Source organism: Mesoplodon mirus (assembly GCF_964341445.2).
Source record: "Mesoplodon mirus genome assembly, chromosome: 6".
In the NCBI taxonomy this organism is placed as follows: Eukaryota; Metazoa; Chordata; class Mammalia; order Artiodactyla; family Ziphiidae; genus Mesoplodon; species Mesoplodon mirus.
This window is the reverse complement of record NC_138982.1, coordinates 135,480,388-135,506,192: the sequence shown is the minus strand read 5'-3', so window position 1 is coordinate 135,506,192 and position 25,805 is coordinate 135,480,388. Positions and strand designations below refer to the sequence as shown.

At 48.6% G+C, this 25,805-nt stretch overlaps 1 protein-coding gene across 7 annotated transcripts in view; it reads right to left on the bottom strand.

Moving 5' to 3' along the window:
* Positions 1-8,205: 8,205 nt before the first annotated feature.
* The window catches only part of LOC309805914 (interleukin-10 receptor subunit beta-like), a 51,477-nt gene continuing 33,877 nt past the window's right edge, over positions 8,206-25,805 (bottom strand). For 2 of the 7 annotated variants that reach the window (XM_082624292.1, XM_082624289.1), the window contains 4 exons: positions 24,954-25,120; positions 20,531-20,678; positions 15,570-15,727; positions 8,206-9,067 (listed from right to left, as the gene is read on the bottom strand). In XM_082624292.1, the coding sequence (XP_082480418.1) occupies positions 8,786-9,067; positions 15,570-15,727; positions 20,531-20,678; positions 24,954-25,120 (755 nt within the window). In that variant the 3' untranslated portion in view covers positions 8,206-8,785. Of the gene's footprint in view, positions 9,068-15,569; positions 15,728-16,825; positions 16,939-17,284; positions 18,133-19,438; positions 19,701-20,530; positions 20,679-24,953; positions 25,121-25,805 lie in introns of those variants that run through there. The other 5 variants (XM_082624288.1, XR_014294331.1, XR_014294332.1 and 2 more) reach the window with 5 other exon arrangements.

The following is a 25,805-nucleotide window of genomic DNA, read 5'->3' as shown; positions in this document are numbered from 1 at the left end:
ATGGCTGCCACAAGTGTTTATGTCCCCATGGAGAATCCCAGTGTCCTCCTGCCTCTCTGGGAGGCTCTCCAAGATCAGCAAGTTGGTATCACCCAGGTTCCTTTCAAATCACTGCCTCTGTGCTGGGTCTTGGAGAGTGTGAGAACTTGCACACACCCTTTAGGAAGAGAGTCTCTGTTTTTGATGGCCCTCTGCCTCTCCTGTATGCAAGCCCCACTGGCCTTCAAAAGCAGATATTCTCGGGGCTTATCTTTGCAGTGCAGGACCCCCCAGCCTGGGGAGCCCAATGTGGAGCTCAGACCCCTCCCTGCTTGGGTAGAATCTCTACAATTGTTATCCTCCTATTTGTAGATTGCCTATAGTGGGGTATGTGTCTTCACTATACAATGTCTCCACCCCTCCTACCTGTCTCACTGTGGTTCTATCTTTATATCTTTAGTTGTGGAAAATCTTTTCTGCTGGTCTTCAGGTTGTTCTCATCGATAGTTGCTCTGTAAATAGTTGTAATTTGGGTGTGCCCATGGGAAGAGGTGACCTCAGTGTCTTTTTACTTTGCTACCTTCTCTGTCCTTTGAAACAGGACTTCTAAAAAACTTAAGTTTCTTTTAAAAAAAAAATCCTTAAGTTTCTTCCACAGTATTTGGTCCATCCTTATTACAGTTCTCCATTTCTTTCTTTCAGAGAGCTAAATTTTAAAAGCTCATTTGGTGAAAATACTCCACCATTGGTCCTTGTGCTCAAAGATGACTTTTAACATTAAAACAAAGTTTGCTACTGATGGTATAATTTCTAACCCACTTTTCTGCTGCTAACTAAAATAAGGGCTGCACTTTTGGCAACAAGAAATAAAAATATTAAAAATGGGGAATAGAATTGAGATGCTGTAAAATTCTGAGTGACCTTTGATATACAGTTGAAGGTGACAAACAACTTCAACTCAATTTAAAAGTAGTCAGGACAACTGTATAGAATATAACCTTTTTCTTTTATCTGGAATATTTTCACTGATTTTATTTTTCTCTTGCATATGTTTTGTGTTCTGTTAACTTACTTAAACATAATTAGTTCTATTTCATCTGCATGTGTTAATGAGTCTCTGTTTGATCTTCAGTGTAGTTACCAGGTATTCAAGAAGCCTTCAGTTTACCATTTCTTATTATCCATTATTTTAGCAGACACTTCTTAGTACTAGGTACTGTGTTAGGTGCTAGCACAGAGAAAGGGGTAGCCGCGGGGAGAATTACTTCCCAGATGGCCAGTGGTGAGCAGCTCAGAAGCCTGGAGCAGTGCTGGGAGGGAAAGTTTTCTGCCATGAACATATTTCCCAGAGATGTTCACAACCCCAAATAACTTCTGACCTTCAGGTAAAAGTGGAGAGGGGTGGTGGATCCTTTAGCTGGGTATTAAAAGCAAGAGTGATGCCTTTGAAGGCTAAAGAACAGGAAGACAGATGGGAGTGTAGGGTAACAAGTACTTACAACCTCTCACACCAGCTCTGACAGAGCAGCAATCTGCACCTTGGTTGCACACTCCCTGGAATAACCTGGGAGAGATTTAAAACCTAGGATGCCTGAATCCCATCCCAGAGAACCGGAATTGTTTGGTCAGTGTGAGACCTGGCATTGACGCTTCTAAAGCTCGCCAGGTGGCTGCATTGGCAGCTGTGGCTGAGAACCACAGTGGTGAGGAGGAACAGGGTGACCTGGAGGCTGGTCTGGTGTCGGAGGGCAGGGTAGGAAGTGCCCATGAGGAAGTGCAGTGAGCTCCTCTCTCACAAGGCTGGGCTTCCAGAAGAAAACAGCAAGGGGAGGGCTGGGAGTGACAGGAAGTTGGCTCATGCTGGCTTCCCTCAGGGGGCCTTTCAAACAAACAGGACATATGTTTCTGCTACAATGTCTTCATGGTGGCCCACAAGATGACCTGCTGCATCCCTTTCCAGTCTCAGAGTTCTTGGACATTTTCTCACTGGTGAGATTCTCCCCTCCTTCTTCACTTTCTAGCTGCAAAGTTTGCAGCCTCAGCAGCCAGTTGCCCACATCCTCCTCAAGATAGCCAGGCTCTAGAGACTTGGAAAGGCCACATATTCCACCCTGAGCACCAGCAAGGCCCAGGCCACAGTCCTTGTCACACGTCTGGGATGAACTCTTAGTGCAGGTCCCACAGCCTGCCTTGGGCTTTTGTTACACGGCTTCAGAGGGTCCTGTGGAAGGTTCAGCCACAAAGAATAAGTAAGATAATAAATGTAAAGTATCACAAAGCCTGGCTTCTACTCACTTAATGTCAGTTGGGACAATCAGAAGTGTTTCCAGACATTGTCAAATGTCCTGTGGGAGACAAAACTGCCCCTCCCCAATTAAGAACCACTTCTCTAGTAACGAGGTGACTCTAGAAATTTTAATACTTAACTTATCCATGGCTCAGATTCATCTTATTCTCCTCTGAAACACAACAGGACCTTAAAATGTTTCATCTTCAATTGTTTTCCTCCCTGTGTTTTAGTTGTTTTTTAAACCCAGAATATATTATTATTGTTTTATACAGAAAATAGTCGTTTAGATTTACTCATATATTTACCAGTTTCTTTCCTGTATTTCTTCTTACATAACTTCCATCTGGGAATATTTTCCTTCTGCCTGAAATATATCCCTTAGATCTTTATCCAAAAAGATCTTTTTACGTCAAATGTCATCAACTTTTGTTTGTCTGAGTCTTTATTTTATCCCTTTTCCTGAAAGATTTTTTGCAGGATATACAGTTCAAAGTTGACAAAAATTTTGGTGCACTTGGAAGGTAGTCTATCACTTTTTGGCTTTTACTACTGCTGAGAAATCATTTATTTATTTATTGAAGCTGTTTATTTTATATTGGAGTATAGTTGATGAACAACATTGTGTTAGTTTCAGGTGTACAGCAAAGTGGTTCAGTTATACATATACATGTATCTATTCTTTTTCAAATTCTTTTCCCATTTAGGTTGTTACATAATACTGAGCAGAGTTCCCTGTGCTATATAGTAGGTCCTTTTTGGTTATCAATTTTAAATACAGCAGTGTGTACATGTCAATCCCAAACTCCCTAACTATCCCTTCTCCCCACCCTTCCCTGCTGGTAACCATAAGTTCATTCTCTAAGTCTGTGAGTCTGTTTCTGTTTTGTAAATAAGTTCATTTGTATCAAGAAATCATCCATAATTTAATTGTTCTTTCTTTGAAGGTAATGTGCCTTCTCTGTTTTTGATGCCCTGAAGTTTCACCCTGATGTGGTTTCTTCTTCGTCCAGGTAGAGATTTATTGGAATTCCTGAGCTTGTAACCTCGTGTCTTTCATCAGTCATTATCTTTTCAAACATTGCTTTTGCCTCATCTTTTCTCACCTCTCCTCCTGAGACTGTGATTAGACATGTAATAGATCATCTCGCTCTATTCTCATATATATTATATTTTAACCTTCATATTTTCCATTCTTATGTTTCTCTGTAATGCATCCTTGATAATCACTTCAGATCTACCATCCTAGTGATGGTTAATTTAATTTAATTTAATTTAATTTAATTTAATTTATTTATTTATTTTCGGGTATGTGGGCCTCTCACTGACGTGGCCTCTCCCATTGTGGAGCACAGGCTCCGGACGCGCAGGCTCAGCGGCCATGGCTCACGGGCCCAGCCGCTCTGCGGCATGTGGGATCTTCCCGGACTGGGGCATGAACCCGTGTCCCCTGCATCGGCAGGTGGACTCTTAACCACTGCGCCACCAGGGAAGCCCGTGATGGTTAATTTTATTTGTCAACTTGGTGAGGCCATAGTACTCAGATATTTGATCAAATACCAGTCTGAATGTTGCTCTGAAGATATTTTTTTTACATGAGATTAACATTTCAATCAGTAGACTTTGAGTAAAGCAGATTACCCTCTGTAATGTCAGTGGGTCTCATCCAATCTGCTGAAGGCCTTGAAAGGGAAAATACTGAGGTCCCCAGGGGAAGGAGTAATTCTGTCTCCAGATTGCCCGTTGGACTCAGCTGAAACGTCAACCCTTCCCTGGGTCTCTGGCTGCCCTATATATTTTGGACCTGCCAGTCTCCATAATTGCATGAGCCAATTCCCTAATATAATTGTCTTTCTCTCTTCTTTCTCTCTCTCTCTCTCTCTCTCTCTCTATATATATATATATATATATATATATATATACACATGCGTGCACACACACAAACACACACATCCCATTGGCTCTGTTTCTCTGAATCCTGACTAATATGCTCCCCTTTCTGTCCAATTTACTTATTTTCACTTCAGTATTTCCTAATCTGCTATTAAGCCCATCCTCTGACTTTTATATGTCAGTTCCAGTTGACCCTTGAGCAATGTGAGGGTTAGGGACACTGAAACCCTGCACTGTCAAAAATTCACGTATATAACTTTACAGTTGGCCCTCAGAGCCATGGTTCCACATCCACAGATTGTGTAGCACTGTGGTATGTATTTATTGAAACAATCTGCGTATAAGTGGATCTGCACAGTTCAAACGTGTGCTGTTCAAGGGTCAACTGTATTATATTTTTCATTTCCAGAGGTCTGTTTACCACAACCTCTACTTCTTCCCCCCTCCAACCAACCCCCCCCCCCCAAATCTGTTTGATCGTTTCTTAGTCTGTGGTGGATTGTAATTATTGCTCCCAGCTATCCTCTCTCTTCCTTGTGAGGGAGTCATACAGTCCCGACTGCTCCCCTGTGACTTGCAGTTCCTCCCTGGGGAGTAGTACACTTCCCCATTCCACTGACGTTTCACTTGGCCATGCCTTTGGCCAAAGGAAGTGGAAAGCAGTGGCATGCTCCATGTCCAGCAGAAGCTCTAAGGACTATTGTGGGGCTGGCAGTTCTCTCCCCATTTGGCAGGTCCTTCAGCCTAGATCCTAGAATAAAGACGTCACTGAGATAAGAACAGACCCTCAGTTGACTGAGAGCCATACACAAAATAAGTGAGAAAGAAGTCTTTGTTCTCAAAGCCACTGAGATTTGCGTTGCTATGAATCATTCAGCCTCTTGTGCTGTCCTGATGTTATCAATGTCTTCTTACATTTCTTTGACTGCACCCAGCACACTGTCTATTCTCGAGTGTTTATATCAGTACCTGAAGGGTTGGTGGATCTGGCTGAGCTGCCTGTTGTTTCTGCTGGCTCTTGCTTGTGATGTTTTCTTTTTGGGTTTTGTGATTTCTAACAGTTAATGCTGAAGTTTCTTGTTTTATTTTTTTGTGGTACGCGGGCCTCTCACTGTTGTGGCCTCTCCCATTGCGGAGCACAGGCTCCAGATGCGCAGGCTCATCGGCCATGGCTCACGGGCCCAGCCGCTCCACGGCACGTGGGATCTTCCCAGACCGGGGCACAAACTTGTGTCCCCTGCATCGGCAGGCGGACTCTCAACCACTGCACCACCAGGGAAGCCCAATGCTGAAGTTTTATTTGACCACCCAGAAAGTGTGATTTGGGGCTACAAACCTACAGTTTTGAGATTGTAACTTCTCAGGAAAGATACTATCTTGCCTCTCCACTCAGAAATAAAACCGAAACCAAAAAGGTTCGCTTGTAGTCCCTGGGGAGGGTGTGTAGTAGGCTGAATAATGACCCTCAAAGGTACCAGGTCCGAGTCTCTGGCGTCTGTGAATGTGACCTTATTTGGGAAAAGGGTCTTTGCAGATGTGATTAAATTAAGGATCTTGAGTTGGGTAAGTGATCCCGGATAATTATCTGGGGTGGCCTTAAATGCAACCACAAGTGTCTCTATCAGAGAGGGGCAGAGGGAGACATACATGCAGAGGAAGAGCAGGTGATATGATTATGGGGCAGAGATTGGGCTGATGCTGCTGCAAGCCAAGGAATGCCGGCATTTGGAAGAGGCAGGAACAGGTTGTCCCCTAGAAACTCTGAAGCCTTTTTCGACACATTAAATTCCGCCTAGTGATACTGACTTTGGACTTCTGAAGTCCAGAACTGTAAGAGAATAAGTTTCTGTTGCTTTAAGTCACAAATTTTGTGACACGTTATTATGGCAGCCACAGGAAACTGATATAAGGGTGGGATGGGATTCACTTATTCCTGGTTCACCTTTTACAGGGTAGCGGACGCTCTTTGGGATTTCAGATTTATGGGGAGGCCTCCTTTACGCCCCACCTTGAGTGAGCCCAGAGCTTTCTCTTCTGTCCCGAGTCCTTGTGAGGGGCTGAAATCTACAGGGTTTGTCAAATGCCCTCAAGGTGAAAGGTGGTACTTGACAAACTTCTCTAGGTTTCGGCCTCTGAATATTCCTTCCTTCCTTGCTAGGAAACATCTGAAGTGTTGTTTTTTAAACATAACATCCAGCATTTTAGTTGACTTCATCTGAGGGTCAGGGAACTTGCCATCCTGCGGGACAGGGAAGTCTAGATGTAGTTCCCTGAGACTGCTGACATCTTGGGGGCCAAATGGTAGACATGTCTCCTTCTTATTCATCGTGCAGAGACATGAGCAGATTTCATCATTAAAGAGGCGATCAAGAGACACACGGGGGCTTCCCTGGTGGCACAGTGGTTGACAGTCCGCCTGCCGATGCAGGGGACACTGGTTCGTGCCCCGGTGCGGGAAGATCCCATATGCCGCGGAGCAGCTGGGCCCGTGAGCCATGGCCGCTGAGCCTGCGCGTCCGGAGCCTGTGCTCCGCAACGGGAGAGGCCACAAGTGAGAGACCCGTGTACCGCAAAAAAAAAAAAAAAAAAAAAAAAGAGACACACGGAGTCATGAGGAGGATGGAATACAAGGGAGACCTCAGCAAACATCCATCAGTCAGTGGTGGGAGTTGGGGATGTACGCCGGGGGAGGGGGGAGGCACTCAGACAGTGGACAGTGCATCTCTCAGTGTGGCTAGAGAGCCTGGTGGCTGAGATGCCTCTGATTCCACTCCCACAACACAAAACATGGGGCAGGCCAGGGCAGCACCTCGGGTCAGCTCCTGTGCCCGCCTGGGTGGGCTTTTAGGACTGGGAGATCCACATCCACTCTGTTTTGCTTTTGGAGGCCTGCTCGGGGTTTTAGTTGCAACCACTGGAAACTGACTCTGGCTGATAGAAGCAGGAAACGAGGGTCTCAACCTGACCTCGGGGAGCTCACAGAATCTCAGGAAAGGTTGGAGGAACAGCCTCGGGAGGACGCAGGCAGGAACAATGTCCAAATCAGACCTAGTCTGTTGCTGATGCTAGTTCTCCCTGGCTACTGGATGCTTCTGCCAGAACCCCTGCCTCTACTGCTGCCCTGCACCCACCTCCCCATCTTCCAACTGAAAGCTGGGCTGGAGCCCCGGTTATATGCCTATAGTCCAGCAGCAAGGGGGCTGGAAAAGAGCAGGTGGCATTTTGAGTCCCTTCACACTTGCCAAGATGGAGATTCCTCAAACATATGAAGAGGGGTTTAGGCAGGGACTGGATGAATAATGGGGTATCTCCTTTCCTTCTCTCCCAAGTCAGGTGCATCTACATGTGTACAACTTGACAGCCCTCTTGTCACGCCTCCTTCAGGGAGGAAGAGCTGAACTGGGGAAGAGAATTAATTTCTCCCTTGTCATAAGACTAGCCCCAGATTACAATCAGGGGCGCTAAGAACCCAAAACATGGTGATCTCTCCCTCACATTATTGAAAGAAATTTAAAAATACTGAACGGCTCAACAAACTTCTGATCTTTTCCCCCATGTTGTCTCTATTAAAAAATGTCAAATTATTTCAAATAGTGGTTTTTCTATTCTGGGGACTTTTGATGGATCTGCTTTATTTGTCTGCTAGGACATTTGCTGCTGACCGAGGTTTGTGAAGTCAGTCATACCCGTGAGATTATGTAGCTGGTAAGGCCAGCTACCGTTTATTGAGTGACTACTATGTGCTGGCACTGGGGTGGGCATTTTTCACCAAGTGTCACTAACCCTTACATCCCCAGGTACAGATGAGGAAACTGAGAGGTTACAGGCTAGTAAGTGTCCGAGGTAGAATTCAAAGCCCAGGGCCTTCTATTCTCTGAAGCTTCCCAGATGCTGTCAGGTCCCTGCACCTGGCACAGTCCCTGGTTGACAGCAGGCAGGGACTGAGGAACATCCCCTGAATCAATGAATATTAAAGATGGCACACGAGAGCCTGGTTGAATCTGACAATCACACAGATGTAGTGTCATTAAACGAACTCAAATGGATTAAACAGAGAATAAGACTTTAATTGAGCACCAGCACTATATATATATAATGTGTCCACATAGAAAAATAAATCCAGTCCAAGTGTCCCTGAGAATCCACAAGGTCTGCGCTCTGTACATGTACAGTGTTTGCTGAGGGTTACTTTTGAGTCGAGGCCATTTTTCACATCAGTCTATCGGCACTCTGGTCAGGTTTTACAGCATCTTGGTTTTTATTCCTCATTTTAAATATTTTTGTTTCTCACCATTTAAAACTTGTTTTTTGTTTTGTTTGTTGGGCCGTGTGGCTTGTGGGATCTTAGTTCCCCGACCGGGGATTGAACCCAGGCCCCAGCAGTGAGAGTACCGAATCCTAACTACTGGACCGCCAGGGAATTCCCTGGAACTTTTTTATATTGAGTGAGAAAATGAGGCTGAAAATCACACCTTCAGTGGCTAACTATTTTTTCAAATCATTAAGGCCTTTATAAGGTGGCTAGTTCCCAAGATGGAGTATTTGTGCCAAGTGAGCCTTTAAAATCCAGCTCCTTGGTGGTGTGAACGTTGTCCCAGCGTCTGAGGTTCTCAATTTGGGGGTTACTCAGCTGGTCTCAGCCCTTGTTTGTCGGTTGCTCTGATCACCCTCAGAGGCAGGCGTGAGAAGGAGGGGGTCGCTGGGCCCGGCTGAGTGTGCTTCCTCCTTGGAGACCAGCTCAGAGGATCCCTGTCCAGACAAGGTCCGGAGGCTGCAGCCTGCCCCAAGGTTCGGCTTGTGGCTTTCAGACACTTCTGTGATGACGCTCAGTTTGTCAAAAACTTCATTCTCATCAGACAGTGGGAAGGAGAATAAGAGAAGTGTGCTGTGATGAGGGTGGTTCAGAAACTGCAGGAGAAAAAGAAGAGTTACTTAGCAAATTTCTGCATTTCTTTTTCTGGGCTCAGTTTTATACAGAACTCCTGGCTGGAAAACGCTGTTTTAAAAAAATGTGGCAATAACAGTATGACACTTCCTCAAAAAATTAAAAATAGAATTACTATATGATCCAGCAATTCCACTTCTGGGTATACACCCATAAGAACTGAAAGCAGGGTCTCAGAGAGATATATATATACCTGTCTTCAGAGCAACATTACTCACAATAGACAACGATGGAAGCAGTCCAAGGGCCCATCCATGGAGGACTGGATGAACAGAATGTGGTCTAGCCATACAATGGGATATTTTCTGCCCCAAAATGTAATGAAGTTGATACATGTTACAACATGGGTGAACCTTACGCTAAGTGAAATATGCCAGACAGAAAAGGACAAATGGTGCATGATTCCACTTACACGAGGTACCTCGACTAGGCAAATTCACAGACAGAAAGTGATGGTGGTGGCCGGGGCCTGGGGGAGAAGGCAGATGGGGAGGTTTGTTTATCGGATACCGTTTCTGTCTTGCAAGATGAAAGGAGTCCTGTGACTGGAAGGTGGTGATGGTTGTACAACAATGTTAATGTACTTAATACCACTGAACTGGACGCTTAAAAGTGGGTAAGGTGGTAAATTTTATGTTATGTGTATTTTACCACAATTTAACAAATGCGACAATAAACCTGCATCTCATTTGCTAAGTGATTACAGGTCCCCCCTCTGAGAGTTCCTCTAGTAAACCCAGAGGGAGACTTTTAGGATGATCCTGCTGCTGTGGGGCTGACACAGCCTGGGCATCCTTGCCTCTAGGAAGCAGGGATGCTGTGAGCACAGGGTAGATGTGTCTTGGAATAACAGCTAGTCTCCTGTGCGTCCTCAGGCTGAGTTGGGGGCCCGCTTTGGTGCTCCCCAGCAGCCTGTGTGTCCCTCTGTTTCAGCCCTCAGCTCCATGGCGTCCAGTGTGGCAGCCACCAGCCACTTGAATCCTGGCTGGTCTGGATCTACGTGTTCTGGAGGTGTAAAACACATACCTGATTTTGAAGACTTCGTATGAAAAAGAGAATGTAAATATTTCAACAATTGAAAAATATAATTGAGTGCATGTTGAAATATTTGGGATAGATTGGGTTGCATAAAATGTATTATTAATATTCATTTCCTCTGTTCCTTTTTACTTTAAAAATAACTGTGGCTACTAGCAAATTTAAAATCTATGTGCTTTGTTTCCTTCTAGCCCGTTTTACGAAGGATGACTCCTCATGGTGTGTCCCTCCCAGCAGATGGGCTAGTTACAGACAGGAACCAGAGTCTAACCATCCCTGTCGCTCCAACACTTCAACCATGAAGATGCCCATGTATGTTTCCTGAAATATCTGCTGAGTGCATGTTCTCCACTTTTCATTCTTGTAGGTTCACCCAGGCTCTTAATCTTCAGGACAAGGTGCAGAAACATTCCTTAAAGCGTGGCATTTTTAACTTCTTCCCTTCAGTTGGTTTCACCTTTAAGGGATCAGTTAAGCCTTCTGAAAGTAATTTCCATACCTCAGCCCTCTGAGACGACTAAATTCTACCCTCCCCCACCCCCATCAGCCCACCGAAGGGAAAGGCAGGGGTCAGAGGAATTTCGCCCAGATCCGTTGTGCAAAGGCGGTAGCTGGGGGGAGGAGGGACCTCCCCAAATGCTCCTGATCCAGCGGAGCCATGGGAACAGACTGGAAGCTACCCTTGACTCTCCTGGGAGACAGGAGAGGAGAGAACAAAGCAAGATGCGCTAAATGTCAAGAAAGCGCAGAGCAGGCTGGTGGCAGGCTCAGGGTATCCGTGGTGGGTAAACCTCCCTATGGCTTTTTCAACTAAAAGTCTCCATCCCCAGCAAATCTCCCTCAACTCAAAATTAGCCTCTGGGCCACGGTTAATGAATTCTCTGCATTTTGAGTCAAACTGGGGAATTTCATGATCTGAGGACCCTGAGCTGCTCATGGCTTCCTGGCACTTCCTTCGCCCTCACTCCGCTGGCCCCTCTCCAGCCTCCCCCGCCCACCCATATTTCTCACTGGTCCACAGTCAAGCCTGCCAAGTCTTCTAGCCTTGGAGGCCAGAGCTCCTGCCAACTGACCCCTTAATTAAACTCGTCTCTGGCTTCGATTGGCCTGATACCACATTGTTGTCCCATCTGTCCTTTCCTGTCTGATGAGTCCCTTTGATGGTGAAGCCAGAAGCAAAAAAGCAGGTACACAGTTCTGCTTCCTCTTGGCTTTCCGTTTACAGAACACCTCCGATGCAGAGCAAAGGGTCCGCCCTTGTTTGTTCTTCCTGCTGCGAACAGGCTTCTCAGAAGTGCACCTCTAGAAGACGCACGTCTCATCCTGCTGCTGCAGTCTTGCTGGCACTCTCCTTAGAAGGTTCTGGCCCCTCTGAGTCTCTTGCCTACAGTCACGCGGTCCACGTTCTATCTGTGTCAGGAGCTGTGCTGCCCACATTTGTTCACTGGAGCTGAAACAGCTCCCAGCCAAGTCCCCGTCCAGGAACTGCCCTCCGCAGAAGGGAGCTGCCTCGTACGAGTCCTTCCCAGGGGCAGCCCGGACAATGGACTGGCCGGTGTGGGAACAAAGGCCCGACATCAGCTACCACGACACCATGTTAACAGGCCCAGGAAAGCAAGAAGCGGCGAGGCCTCCCTAAGACACGCACTTCAGAGGGTGGGGAACTCACCCTGTGAAGAGTCAGGGACCTGTCACATCAGTTTTAGGGATCCCACTGAACAGGGAATGCCAGGACATCCTCTCCAAAGGAAGGGACCGTCATTGTGTCTTTCCCGCCACCCCTACCAGGGAAGCACGATGCGAGGTGGGCCTCTTTGGGTTCTGGGGTGGGGGGGGGCGACACGTTCCACACCAGGAATATGGCTCCTGGTGTGAGTGATACAGAAGGCCGCCGGCTCTGAGGGGGGCCTGGAGCAGGAAGGGGCCCCAAAGAGGGTACGGGCTTTGGAGCAAGTCGTCCTAGCCACACCTCACACCGGCTGATGCCGGGGTACGAAGGCCCGGCCTCACCTCCCAGTGACATCTCAGCTGAACCCAGTGAGAACATGAAGAGGCCGTGAGACCCGGCAGATCCTTGGAGGGTCTGCGGTGGGAAAAGGGGGTGAGTGGAGTTTATGGCGAATCCCAAGAGGAGCGTCACTGTGTGATCGCTACAGTTCTGAGGCCAGGCTGGCCACCTGCAGCCAAGAATTATACCCTGTTTGAAAAGAGCTCTGGGAGTATTGGCCATGGGGACTTGGGAGAGACAGAACCTTGGGCCACAGGACTCCAGGTGACCGTGCCACCTACAAGTGACCCTCACGAGGCCTGTCAGACCCACCAGGTCCTGAGGTGGGGTCAGAGGGCACACGTGCAGGCGGCCCGGCCTCCCCTGCTGCACCAGCACATCTGCCTCTGTTCACACCATGACCGCGCCGGGGGACGGGGCCTCATGACCAGGAGAAGTGGGAAGAGGCCAAACGTGGCTCACAGGGAGGTCAGCGTGGCACATGGGCACAAACCAAAAATGGCCCACAGCTGCACTGGAGCCCCAACTGGGGGCCCTGAATGGCCGTGGGGGGAAAGCTCCCAAGAGGCAAAGCTCCGGGCCGTGCATCTGGTCATCCCCTTTGTGTGGGAAGAAAAGTGGCCCAAGATCAGGTACTCATGGAATCCGAGGCAGGGGCCGATGGCGAGGCTGGTGGTCAGGGGCCAGAGGAAGGGAGACTGGAAGGCCAGCACAGGGGAGTCTGGAAAGAGGCGCGTGGATGGACTATGGGAGCAGCTCCAAGTGGGGAGGTCTCTGGACCACATATGAACTCCGAGACCCAGAGCGGGGCCCTCTGCCAGTGGAGCTCTGTCAGGCCTCAGCAGTGCCGGCCACGGCCCTGCAGGATAGGGACAGCCAATCATTCCCGAAACAGGTGTCAACTCCAGTCAGAGCGCACTGGTGCCCCTTCCAGAGTCCATGCCTCAGAAGGTGACTTTATTTGGAGGTAGGTCCTTACAGAGGTAATCACGTTAACGGAGCTCGTTAGGGTGGGCCCTGATCTGATCTGAGGAGATTTGGACACAGATGGGAGAACGCCATGTGAAGATGAAGGCAGAGATGGGGGGATGCTTCCACATACTAAGGAACCAAAGGTTGCTGGCAGCCACCAGCAGCCTGGGGAACGACCTGGAACGGCTGCTCCCTCACAGCCCTTGGAAGGAACTGACCCGGCCGACACCTGCATCTTGGACTTCCAGCTTCCAGGACCTTGAGGCAATATGTGTCTGTGGTTTAAGTCGCCTAGCGTGTGGTACTCTGTTACGGTGGCCCGTGCTGACAACACAGACCTCACATTACATCATGTCAGGCCATGGGACCCAATGACAGCAGAGGAGGCCAGGAGTGCAATACCCTGATGGTATCGCATGCTGGGCCACCCACCCAGTGTCTGACAGCCTGGAAGGACGACAGCTGGCCGCTGAAGGTAGGGGGGTTGGGGGGGGATTGGGGAGTGGCGCCAGCTTGGAGACGGTGTTCTGGGAGGACCGGGCATCGTCCTCCAGCACCAGGCATGCACTGAGAATCAATGACAGTATGTGACAGTGTGTCCCCAAGAAGTAGAGTACAGGGGTTCAGGGACCTAGGGGTAGAAGTAGGAGTGGCCCGCCTGCCATGACTCCTGCTGACCCACTTGGGGAACTGGTATCCATGCAATCTTAGGCTCCGTGAGCTCAGAGCGGGGGGCAGCAAGCTATGGCCCAGGGGCCGAAACCATGTTTCTTTGTATGGCTCAGGAGTTAAGCACGGTTTTAGAGTTGTAAGTGATGCCATTTAAGTGGTTACATAAGTATCTACATAATATCTCAAAGCCTAAAACAGTTACCATCCCAGTGGGGGACGTTTCCACCAGGAGACACAGTAGGGATCCCATGGAACTTTACGTGACAGCTGCCACCTCGTCATGCCAGGATCCTTGTGCCAAGACACTAGCCAGCAAGGAAAGGAGTCGCCACATGGGTCATCAGGAGGAGAAAAGCCTGCTGCTACATGATGGGGGCACCCAGCTGGGTGATGGGGCATCTCATGGTATTGGGACTTCCCCGACCCAATTCTGATGGCAAGTGGATAAGCACAAGCGCCCAGATCTCTGGTGTCCTGTGACCAGGGGCTCAGTCCTCGCAGAGCGGAGGGTCTGAGTCACCCCATCAGGTCAGTAGCCTATGTCAGCAGCGGCTGGTCAGGGGAGAGGGGCCTCTAGAAGGGAGCGCCGAGCAGAGGGTGTTACTTGTGCCCGTGGGACCAGCTGCAGTGATGGGGCTGGACCTTGTTCCATTAACCTTCCTCTTGTACCTTCCCCGGGGGAAGAGATCGACTTAGCTCCTCGAGAAGCTGCGCCCGTGGGTCCCGGTGGTTTATGGGGTGGGCTGGAGTGGACGCTGCAATGCGCCACCCAGATGTCCTTCAGCAAGGAGGAACTTGCTCCCCTGGCTGCTGGGAGTGGGGCTGCCTCCCCGCCGAGTGTCTCCCCCAAGGTTCCCGGGGCTGAAGGAGCTGCCACATCTAGTTACCTCCTTCCTGGGGGCGCCCACACCCAGCCCAAGGGTAATGTGGGCCCACAGGCCCTCTAGCCTCAGCCCTGGCCATCTCTAAAGAGCCACTCCAGCTCCAGAGCCCCTGCAGGACTGGCATCATATCCCTCATCCCATCCTGCTGCACTCTCTCCCGTAGAGGTGTTACTCCCAAGGTTACCTCCACTAAGACTTCTGAATGCAAATCTCCATTTTAGAGTCTGTTTCTTGGGGAATGAGACCAAAGACAGGATCATTTGGGGCTGAGCCTGGCATATTTTCATTTCTAAGTGTGAGAGTATAGCCAGGATGATTTCATTTCTTAAGGCCACTTCTGTCCTACAGTCTCTATCCAGGTACATCCTTTCTCCTTCCCAAATCTTTTGAAAATAGCTTTCTTGAAAAAAAAAACAAACTGCTTTCCTAAAGTCTCGGACACACATCCCATAATTCCAGTCACTCTCAGATATCCCACAACTGAAACCGCTCCTGCCCCTCCTCCCATCCTCTGCCCATGGCTGTTCGCTGGCACTCAGCCTACAGTTTTCCCTCTCTCATCTTTTCTGCTCCGAGCTCTGCTTTATCTCTTCCTGTCCCAGGACCATCACCTTTGCTCCCTGATGACTTGGGGCTCGGGGCAGGGAAGGTCGGAGAAGGAACAACGTCCAGGTTGGAGGGCGGGATTCGGAAAACAAACCTTTACCCCCTCCCCTGGGCTGTTCCATGAGCTCAGACTTCCCTGAAGTGGCACCAGGGATGGGAGCAGCGTGCAAGGTGCGTGTCATTCTCCAGGAAACCACGCTGTGCTGAGTTAGGCGGCCCTGACTTAGAAGGACAACTTCTGGTGAGCGTTTTCGAATCCACACCTGGCTCCATCCCGCTACCTACCTCTTTCAGGTGCTGTGGAAGAGAATTCCTTGGGGGGATGGCATGCTTGGCCTTCTTGTAAACGCACCGCAGCAAGACGAAGCAGCCAGTGAGCATCAGGAGGGCGGTGCACACCGAGGCTCCCAGGACCCCGGCCACGATCCAGGAGGGGGCGATTTCTGCCAGGACAAGGGGCTGGGTCATGTTCTTGTCAGGCACAGACTGGCTGACAGTGACCGTAACACTATTTTCACCATCACAATCCAATGGTAACCCCTGACCGTTGTGGGGACCCACACATTTGTCTCGGAAGGCATGAGGAGGAAACCCAGCAGCTGTTCGAGGATCCAGAGGTTTCCAAGTCTCACCCTTTCCTGTCTTCCTCCAAGTTGGGTTTCTGGCATGATTGTTGATACACACAAAAAGCAGCAGCCGCAAGAACTCTGATCCACTTTATCTACTCACAGGGTAGCAATCAGCTCCCTGGTGGGGATAAAGCTCTTCTGCCTCGAAGCAGAAAACGGGACTCCCTGGGCCCCAGAGCCCCAGTGAAACACAGGTGCTACAGTGTTCTGAACTGAGAACTGCACAGATGACCCCACCTGATCCCCTGCACTCAGAGACCTCCCCAACAGCTAGTGTGGTCGCCAGCGGCCTAAGGCTGAGCTCTGGGACCACCCAGCACCCCCTTGAGCTCCTCTCTGGAAAGACTCAAGGCTTCCAAAAGAATTCACCTTTGTTCGGCCAACTCTTGACCTTCCTCGCTTAGTGCATTTTCACAAAAAGCTCGGGACTGTAAATCTTTCCTCTGTCCCTCTGGGACCTACGTGTATCTCCTACAACCAAGGAGCGTCTTTCTCAAGGACCTGAAAGCCATTTCTCTGAAATGTCATCATCGGGAAGGAGCAAGCCCCTGTCTAAGAGTTCCAGTGGGACCTACCCTGACATGGTTGGTGACACTATGATGAAGCCCTGGGGGACAGTGCCTGGGTCTCCTTGGATCTCCAACCCAGACATTTTAGCATCTTAGACAAGGACATTCCACAGGCACACCTGGTTGATGGTGACAAAATTCAAAGGATGCTTTTGTGACTCACCAAGAGGGGGAAATGGGGAGGGAGAGCAGACACTGTTTTACACAGGCTGTGAATTGTGGGAGAATCTAGTGACCAACACCCTCTCTATAAGGCTCTCTAACCTGTTTCAGTCTGTCTGATCATGCTGTCAGGTGGACTCCCTTTCTGTTTCACCCACAGGGAAATCGTGCCTTTGCTTACCTATGGGATTAATCTGTAGGCAGTGGGCTTAGATGTTCCTTCCTTCCTGTCATTTACTAGCTGAGCAACTTTGGGCAAGTTACTTCACCTCTCTGGACCTTCATCTTCCGTCTCTGAAAGGGGAGAAGAGCCTTTCAATGCTCTCACTGAAAACTTGTGAGGTTTAAATGAGAGAACTATATTTAAAAAAATATAAAATGATGTCTGACAAAAGCAGATTCTCAGTGGGCTATACTTTTCCTTTCCTTTTTTTTTTTTTTTTTTGCAGTACGTGGGCCTCTCACTGTTGTGGCCCCTCCCGTTGCGGAGCACAGGCTCTGGACGCGTAGGCTCAGCGGCCATGGCTCACGGGCCCAGCCACTCCGCGGCATGTGGGATCTTCCCAGACCGGGGCACGAACCCGTGTCCCCTGCATCAGCAGGCAGACTCTCAACCACTGCGCCACCAGGGAAGCCCTCCTTTCCTTTTTTTAAAAAAATTATTTATTTATTTATCTGCTTTGCTGCACGCGGGTTTTCTCTAGTTGCGGCGAGCAGGGACTACTCTTCCTTGCGGTGCGCAGGCTTCTTATTGCGGTGGTTTTTCTTGCTGCGGAGCATGGGCTCTAGGCACGCGGGCTTCAGTAGTTGTGGCACGTGGGCTCAGTAGTTGTGGCATGTGGGCTCAGTAGTTGTGGCACGCAGGCTCTAGAGCACAGGCTCAGTAGTTGTGGCACATGGGCTTAGTTGCTCCGTGGCATGTGAGATCTTCCCGGACCAGGGACCGAACCCGTGTCCCCTGCATTGGCAGGCGGATTCTTAACCACTGAGCCACCAGGGAAGCCCTACTTTTCCTTGTCTTTTAAAAAATGTTTGGATTTTGTCAGTTAATGGGTGATCACTTAAGAGTCATGAAATATTTGAAATAGTTCTCTTTTTGGTCAAAGTGTGTGCCTCATGCCATGTTTCATGACATAAACCTTAAGGAATATTTAAATGTATGATTTTAATAATGTCCTTATTAATAACGGTAATGACACCTAACCCATATTGCGGGCTCACTCTGTGCCTGGCGCTGTCCTGGGTGACACACTTTGATTCCCCTCATTTTGCAGATGAGGCGGCCAAGGCACCAGGCAGTTCAGGATGCGCCCCACGCCACTCGTTACGTTGGGAGTTCACAGCAGGGAAGGACGGGACACAGGACAACCGGGCATGTACTCAGGCTTGGGGAAAGCAGTTGGCAGGTGTTTAGAGGAGAGAGGGATGATTCCAAGGTCAGGGATTCTAGTGATTCAAGCTGGATGGGGATTCCCAAAGCACAGAATTCTGATTCAAGCACAAATGATTCATGAAAGGAATAAAAAGATAAGCTCTTGTTATTTAACAGTGCTGTTGAGAGGCTTAGCCACCGCAGGAGGAACACAGGCAGGTCGGCTCAGCCTCAGATAGAGGCGTGGCACTGGACAGGGAACTACAGAAAAAGAAAGGAGACGGACAGAGAATTCCCTCCAGAGAGACAGCAAGACTTTCCATCTTCTACATGGCTCTTCATTTCTGAGAATATTTGCTTAATATGATTGTAGAACAGCTTCGGGTGGCACTGAAAAGATCACGTGCCTGGGTGAGGTGAAAGATTCCTAGATTCAGGCAAGTAATTTGTGCGTTTACAAAACGAGGGAGGCCTTCCCTGGTGGTGCAGTGGTTGAGAGTCCGCCTGCCGATGCAGGGGACACGGGTTCGTGCCCCAGTCTGGGAAGATCCCACATGCCGTGGAGCGGCTGGGCCCGTGAGCCATGGCCACGGAGCCTGCGTGTCCGGAGCCTGTGCTCCGCAACGGGAGAGGCCGCAGCGGTGAGAGGCCCGCGTACCGCAAAAAAAAAAAAAAAAAAAAAAAAATGAGGGAAAAATACCCAACAACAAGATTCAGGAAACTCCAGGCTGGAAAGCTTGATGTGATATCCAGAAAAAAATACAAACATTCTGGAATGGATGGTTAAGTGGCTAATTACAAATACTTAAGAAAGATAAGGACAATAACAAAAAGTAATAACATGAGGACACCGAGAAGAAATTAGCTCCAAGTGGCTGCCTTTCCTTTTTTGGACAGGGTTACTTGTTGGTAAATTATGGCACATTATGGGCTGGTTTTTCCCAAGCTGTTTTCCTTGGAATGCTCATCCTCAAAAAAGATGTTGAGAGATCAAATATGCTAAAAATGCTAATATACAGGGTGACTTTTCTGAGAGAGAAATGCGGCGTACCATCATTTCCAAGCACATCTGACTACCGGGCTCTTGTTTTGAGACATATCCCATAATCACTCATGGGACACAGTTGTGACAATGCTGCACTTGGCATTGGGTGTCAATTTCAGCTGATATTTGCCAAAGTCTTTCATGGTGACTTTGTGGACAGTAAAACAAAAGAGCTTACATAATAATCCACTATACTCAGATGGATTGGTGACCAGTAAGCAACTAGTTACGCGGTCTAGAGGAAGGTATATCCTAGACACACCAACAGTTTAAACAACAAACCGGTAAGGATCCTGAACCCCCTACCAGCACATCAGTTGATGAGACAAAGCAAGACAGGGAGAGAGATATGTTCAAGGACAAACCCCGACACTCACGAAGAACCTGATGCCTCAGAACTGCAGTGACACGGAAGATGAAGAGTTTTGCTCTCTCTCTGGAGGGCATTCTGTATTACTCTCCTTTGTATTTCTGTAGCCCCCCGATCAGCATCTTGCTTCCAGGAGGGCCTCCGTACATGAAAATGGTCAGGAGCGGACCTGCACGTATGCATCCTTTTGTGGTCTGAGCTGGCGGAACCTCTGGACATCCTTAAGTAACAAAAAGGCCCCAAAAGGCCTGACGTTGGTACGCAGACACCTAGGCCACAAGTTTTTGTCATTCTGTACGCCCATGCAATGCATCCGTACAAAATCACTCAGTGTCTAGGCCAACTGGTGCCCTCCCCCTCCCTCTTTTCCTCCTTCCCTTCCTCCTTCTCCATGTTTTTTTTTTTTTTTTTTTTAAAGAAACACCAGGCGTAGAGGCACTCTGCTAGACACTGGGGTACACATCATATGTGGGGGACTGCGTTGAGGTCCTGAATTCACGAGGAACCCTAAAACCGGCTTGCTGAGCACAGTGAAGGGGTTTCCAAACCCTTCCCCCATGCGCCTGAAGGAACTGGAGATGCGCAGCCTCGGAAGGAAAGGCTTCTGGCGGGGGTGGTGTCAGGGCTCGATCTTGGCTGGGTGGGCTTGGGAGGACTTGCTTCAGGGAGCCCAAGAGGATAGAACGAGCACACTGGAGGCGGACGCGTGGAGGGAGGCCTCAGCTCCCCGGACGGAAGGATCACCCATCAGTCCCTTTGGTCTAGGAGTGAACGAGCTGCCTCAGAAGGTGGGGTCTCCTTCCCAGCGTGAGGCGGTCAGTCGCGGCTGAACTGGGTGGGAGTTGGAGCTGGATGATGATCTCTAAGGAGCCTTCTGGCCGCCCTCACACTCCCGGGGAGTCTCTAAAGCTACTTAAGATGCTCAGAGGAGGAACTTCCCTGGAGGTCCAGGGGCCAGGACTCCGCGCTTCCACTTTAGGGGGCATGGGTTCGATCCCTGGTCGGGGGACTAAGGTGCCACAAGCTGCACAGTGCCCTCCCTTCAGAAGAAAGATGCTCAGAGGACACAGAACTGCAGGCGGTGCATCTCGAGACTCACCGTCAGCGGCTGTTTGCTCACAGACAGGCTCACTCCACTCCCCAGTTTTGTTCCGATCAGGAAGAAACCCTCGAACTTGAACGCAGTAAGTTGTCTGTGACTCAAGATTTCGGAGGACCTCGAAGTCATACTGACCAGTAAGTGGAAACTAGTAACAGAGACAAAAATAAGAACGTGCCTCAGCAGTGAAGGGACGTCATCTTTTCTTCTCCCCCCCCGCCCCACTTACTGGTTATAATCTCTCCTTCAGGCTCAAAATAGGAGGATGGAGGAAGCAGGTGCTCCTCCTGGGTCGTCTCAGGGGCCCCGGAGACCATTCTGAGGTCGGGGTGGGCAGGGCAAGGACTGAGCATGGTCCTGCCAAACCACCTCATGCCCTGAATTCTCCAGTTTAAATGACACGCAAGCCATCCCGCTTCCTTTTTTTAAAAAAAATAAACCAGTTGTATGGGTTGAGTTTTGCCCCTCCCAAATCTGATGTTGAAGTCCTAACTCCTAGTACCTTCGGAAGTGACTTGGTTGGATAGAGGGTCTTTACAGATGTAATCAAGGTAAATGAGGTGATTAGCGTGGGCCCCAATCCAATACGACTGGTGTCCTTATAAGGAGAAAATTTAGACACAGACGTGCACACAGAATGCCACGTAAGGGTGAAGGCAGGGATTGGGGTGATGCCTCTATATACTAAGGACCCAAAGATTGCCAGCGCCCACCGGAAGCTGGGCAAGAGGCCTGGAACACATCCTTCCTCATGGTCCTTAGAAGGAACCAGTCCTGCTGACACTTTGATCTTGGACTTCCAGCCTCTAGAACCTTGAGACAATACATTTCTGTTGTTTCATCCACCCAGTACTTTGTTAAAGCAGCCCTGGCAAATGTACACACCAGTCACCTACAGTAAGACTCAGTGTGATTTTCTGGCGAATGAACACACAAGTCATCTGCAGTAAGGCTCAGTGTGATTTTCTAAGTCCAGAGCATGTTCCTGACAAGGCTGCCTGGGGGGTCTCCTCTGAATCACTTCTCCGTTCACGAACCTGAGCTGCCCGCCCCCAAGCGGATCCACTCCCCTTGAGGGCACACCCCTCAGCCTAACTCTGGTGGGGGCATCCCAGACTCATCTTAGTTTAATTTAAATATATCATAATTGATGATGTATTTCTGAATTTGAGAAACCAAAATAGTTTACAGCAAAATAAAGGGAATTAAAAGAGTACATACTGCCTATATTTCCAGCATGGTTACAATTTCCTCACTGGAGGGCCTTATGAAAAATCTGTTACCTGAATAGGAGCTGCAATAGAAAGTGAGCACAGACTCTGTTTTTACTTTAGTAATTGGTTACTTTTCTTTGGGGGCTGGGCCTGATGACAGCTTGATTCCTTTATTGTGTAAGAAGCGAAGCTCACTGAAGGCCAGAATTGGATTTTACCAATTGAAAACATGAAGAGTACAGTATGAATTCTAATCATTAAAAGCAGAAATAAAAAACAAAAAACACGGGCTTCCCTGGTGGCGCAAGTGGTTGAGAGTCCGCCTGCCGATGCAGGGGATGCGGGTTTGTGCCCCGGTCTGGGAGGATCCCATATGCCGCGGAGCGGCTGGGCCCGTGAGCCGTGGCCGCTGGGCCTGCGCGTCCGGAGCCTGTGCTCCGCAACGGGGGAGGCCACAGCAGTGAGAGGCCCACATACCGCAGGAAGAAAAAAAAAAGAAAAAAAAAAAAAAAAACAAAAAAACACCTGGCTTTCATTTCCAGGAACCCAATACTTCTAAAACCTTACATTTTTTTCAAGGCTAAACTCAGAGGCTGACACATCAGAAGCATACATGGAAGAGGGTGGCATGGATGTGAGGGCTTTTCTAGCCTTTTTTCACTTCTGGACAATTTCTGATTTTTTCTCACTTTCTCCCATCAGGAAGAAAGAATTTCTAAAAGCTTTTAATGCTCTTAGCTCGGCGACCTAATATGGCACTCTCTCAGAGACACCTGCATTCTAAAAGGGAACCACTTAATCTCATTTCTTTCAGGCTGCTGTAACAATACCAATGACTGGATGGTTTATCAACATTTATTTCCCACAGTTTTGGAGGCTGGGAAGTCCAAGATCAAGGCAGTGGCAGATCTGGTGTCTGAGGAGGACCTGCTTCCTGGTCCATAGCTGGGTCTTCTCAGGAGTCCTCACATGGTGGAAGGGGCAAGGGAGCTCTCTGGGGCCTCCTTTATAAGGGCACTAATCCCATTCATGAGGGCTCCACCTGTATGACCTAATCACCTCCCAAAGGCTCCACCTCCTACTACCATCACATTGGGGATTAGGTTTCAGAGTATGAATTTGCAGGGGAGTGTGGGTGGGGTGGGGAGAGGGGGAAGGGAACACAAACGCTGAGTCTATAGCACCTATAAACTGGTAAAGGTGACCCTGCAGGCACAGTGAGGGAGGCACTGGGGAGCAGGCAGCCTTCCCAACACTCTGTGTGTCACACCGAAGTCTTCCACACTGCAGGCAGAGTGAAGGCACAAATGTGTAACCATATGCCTGTCCTGAGGGCACATTCTAGATAAGAAGCTAAAGAGATAAACTGGGTTTTGAATTTCATGCCTGGGGCAGGAGGCACTCAGGCCTGGTAACTGTGGAATCTGATCCTTGATCACAGTAGGCTGCTAGCTCCAGGAGTTATCTTTGCACCCCAGACTTTAGCAGGGACACTTGCATTTGATAAGTGACCATAAAACTTTCTGTGTTGCTTCCTAGGCACACAAATCCTGGGGTCTTGACTATAAGCAAAATCATCTATTCTGTGAAGAAGGCAGATACCCTGCGTCAGTTAATGGAGCATTTTTAAAAACTGAAGTATAGTTGATATACGATATCTTATTGGTTTCCGGTGTGCAACATAGTGATCTGACATTTATATATGTTACGAATTGATCACAACAGAGCATTTGGGGGGGGGGATTAACTTGAGATTTTGGGGGGGCTACATAGTATGTAGATGTACATTTAATTACATCATTCCTCAGACAATACACACAGGTGATCCTTTCTTCCCAAACGCTTGAGAATCAGTGATACAATCAACATTTAATGCAGAGGAGATAACATACGCATAACTTAACTTACATAAAATATACGTAAGTTAGTTTAGGACCACAGATAGCATTCAACTCAGAAGCACTAAGTGTAAGAGTTAAACAAAGATGAATGAAAATAGTCTTAACACATCTACACAAGGGGACGGGAACCTCACGTATTGACCACACCCATTGTTCAGGTAATGGGACAAGCTTACTTTTTTCATTATGTCATTAAATTCCTCAACAATCCTATAAAGTAGGTTATTATCCCCACTTTATTAATGAAGTGGATTATATGCCCATTTTGCAGACCTGAGAAGCTGAGGTCAAGAATGTGACTAGAGGGCTTCCCTGGTGGCACAGTGGTTAAGCCTGCTGTTGCAGAGGACACGGGTTCGTGCCCCGGTTCGGGAAGATCCCACATGCCGCGGAGCGGCTGGGCCCGTGAGCCATGGCCGCTGAGCCTGCGCTTCTGGAGCCTGTGCTCCGCAACAGGAGAGGCCACAACAGTGAGAGGCCTGCGTACCGCAAAAAAAAAAAAAGAATGTGACTAGAGTCACACAATGGCGGGGGCAATGTTCCAACAAGATCTTTCTGCTCCCAGCCCATGTTGTGAAAGGCACTGTCCCCCATGTTGTGAAAGGCACTGTCCCTTTCCCACTGTGAAAGGAAGAGGAGGAAAGCAACGGGGAAGAGTGGGGTCAGTCCAGTAAAATGTGACACCCACCATTCATCCAGGGCTGGGGCTGCCCTGGACACGGACTTGACTATTCTGTGGTGTACTGGGGCCTCATGCCATGTAACAGAAGACGTTCACTGATCACCTGACTCCGCTGACTCCAAGTTCTGCCAGCCAACAGCTGAGTCAGCTCCGCCTTCTCAGGCAACTTCCCTTTGGGGAGAGAAAGGCCTGAGCTCCTGCACCAGCACCCAGGAAGTCTGCTCTGTGCATTGCCCTTGTGGACTGGGAAGCGTGACCTGACATACCGGCCATCCCCCACAAGGGGAAGCTTCTGGAGCTCAAAGGACCAGGCCTGAGATCCTCTGGACCAGCGGTCCCCAACCTTTTTGGTACCAGGCGCCGGTTTCGTGGAAGACAATTTTTCCAAGGACCGGGGGCGGGGGGGTGGTTTTGGGATAATTCAAGCGCGTTACATTTATTGTGCAGTTTATTTCTATTATTATTACATCAGCTCCACCTCAGATCATCAGGCATTAGATCCTGGGGGTTGGGGACCCCTGCTCTGGACCATAAGGTGCTGCCACTGGGCAAAGCCTCCCTCTGACCAACACTGAGCAAAGGAGAGGGAGCTTACATCTGCAATGCATGTGATTTGCCATGCTTACCTTTTCATCTGAGCCATTTTTCCAATATTGCACATGATAAGTCCATGAGTTATAAATATTCCTCATGCTCCATGTTTCAGGTTCATTCTTAATTTTCGGGGCTAAGAAACGCATATGTAAAGAATTAGCAAGTGCTTCTACTTGGATGCTGGGAGGTCCGATAATGGCTAAGTATGAGAACAAAGCAAAATGACAATCAAAATTCACATGTTAAAAACATCAACATTTACTCTTCATAACTGGGCAGACCAACTGGGCTACTGAAGTACTCTGCCCTGTGATACACTGCTGAGGTGACACTGACAGACGTGGCTAAGGAGGATTCTTGGATTTTGTTTCTTAAAAAAAAAAAAAAAATCTTTTAATCTTTGCCTTCATTAATCAGGTTTAGTCCATTTATGTTTACTGTGATTTGATATAGTTGGAATTATTCCAACTATATTACTTTGTGTTTTCTGTAAAGAGTCCCTTCCTTTTTTTTTTTTTTTTTTTTTTTTTAATGGCTTATTCCTCTCCTCTTTTTTTCTTTCTGTTGGGTTGAATTTTCTTTATTTCCATTGCTGGGTTGGAAGCAACAGATAGTATTTCTATTTTTAGTGTTGAACCTATATAATTAAACCACTTTCCAGAAAATACATTTTCCAACAAAGTCTGAAACTAGATCTTCCCAGACCAGGGCTTGAACCCATGTCCCCTGCATTGGCAGGCGGATTCTTAACCACTGCGCCACCAGGGAAGTCCTGGGCAATCCTTCTAATGCATCTCTCGATCTGCTCTTTGGAGGGCTGCACTTGAGTTTAGTTCATGAGGTTCTTATTCTCCTTATTCTCTCAATTGCTATCTGGTGATTTA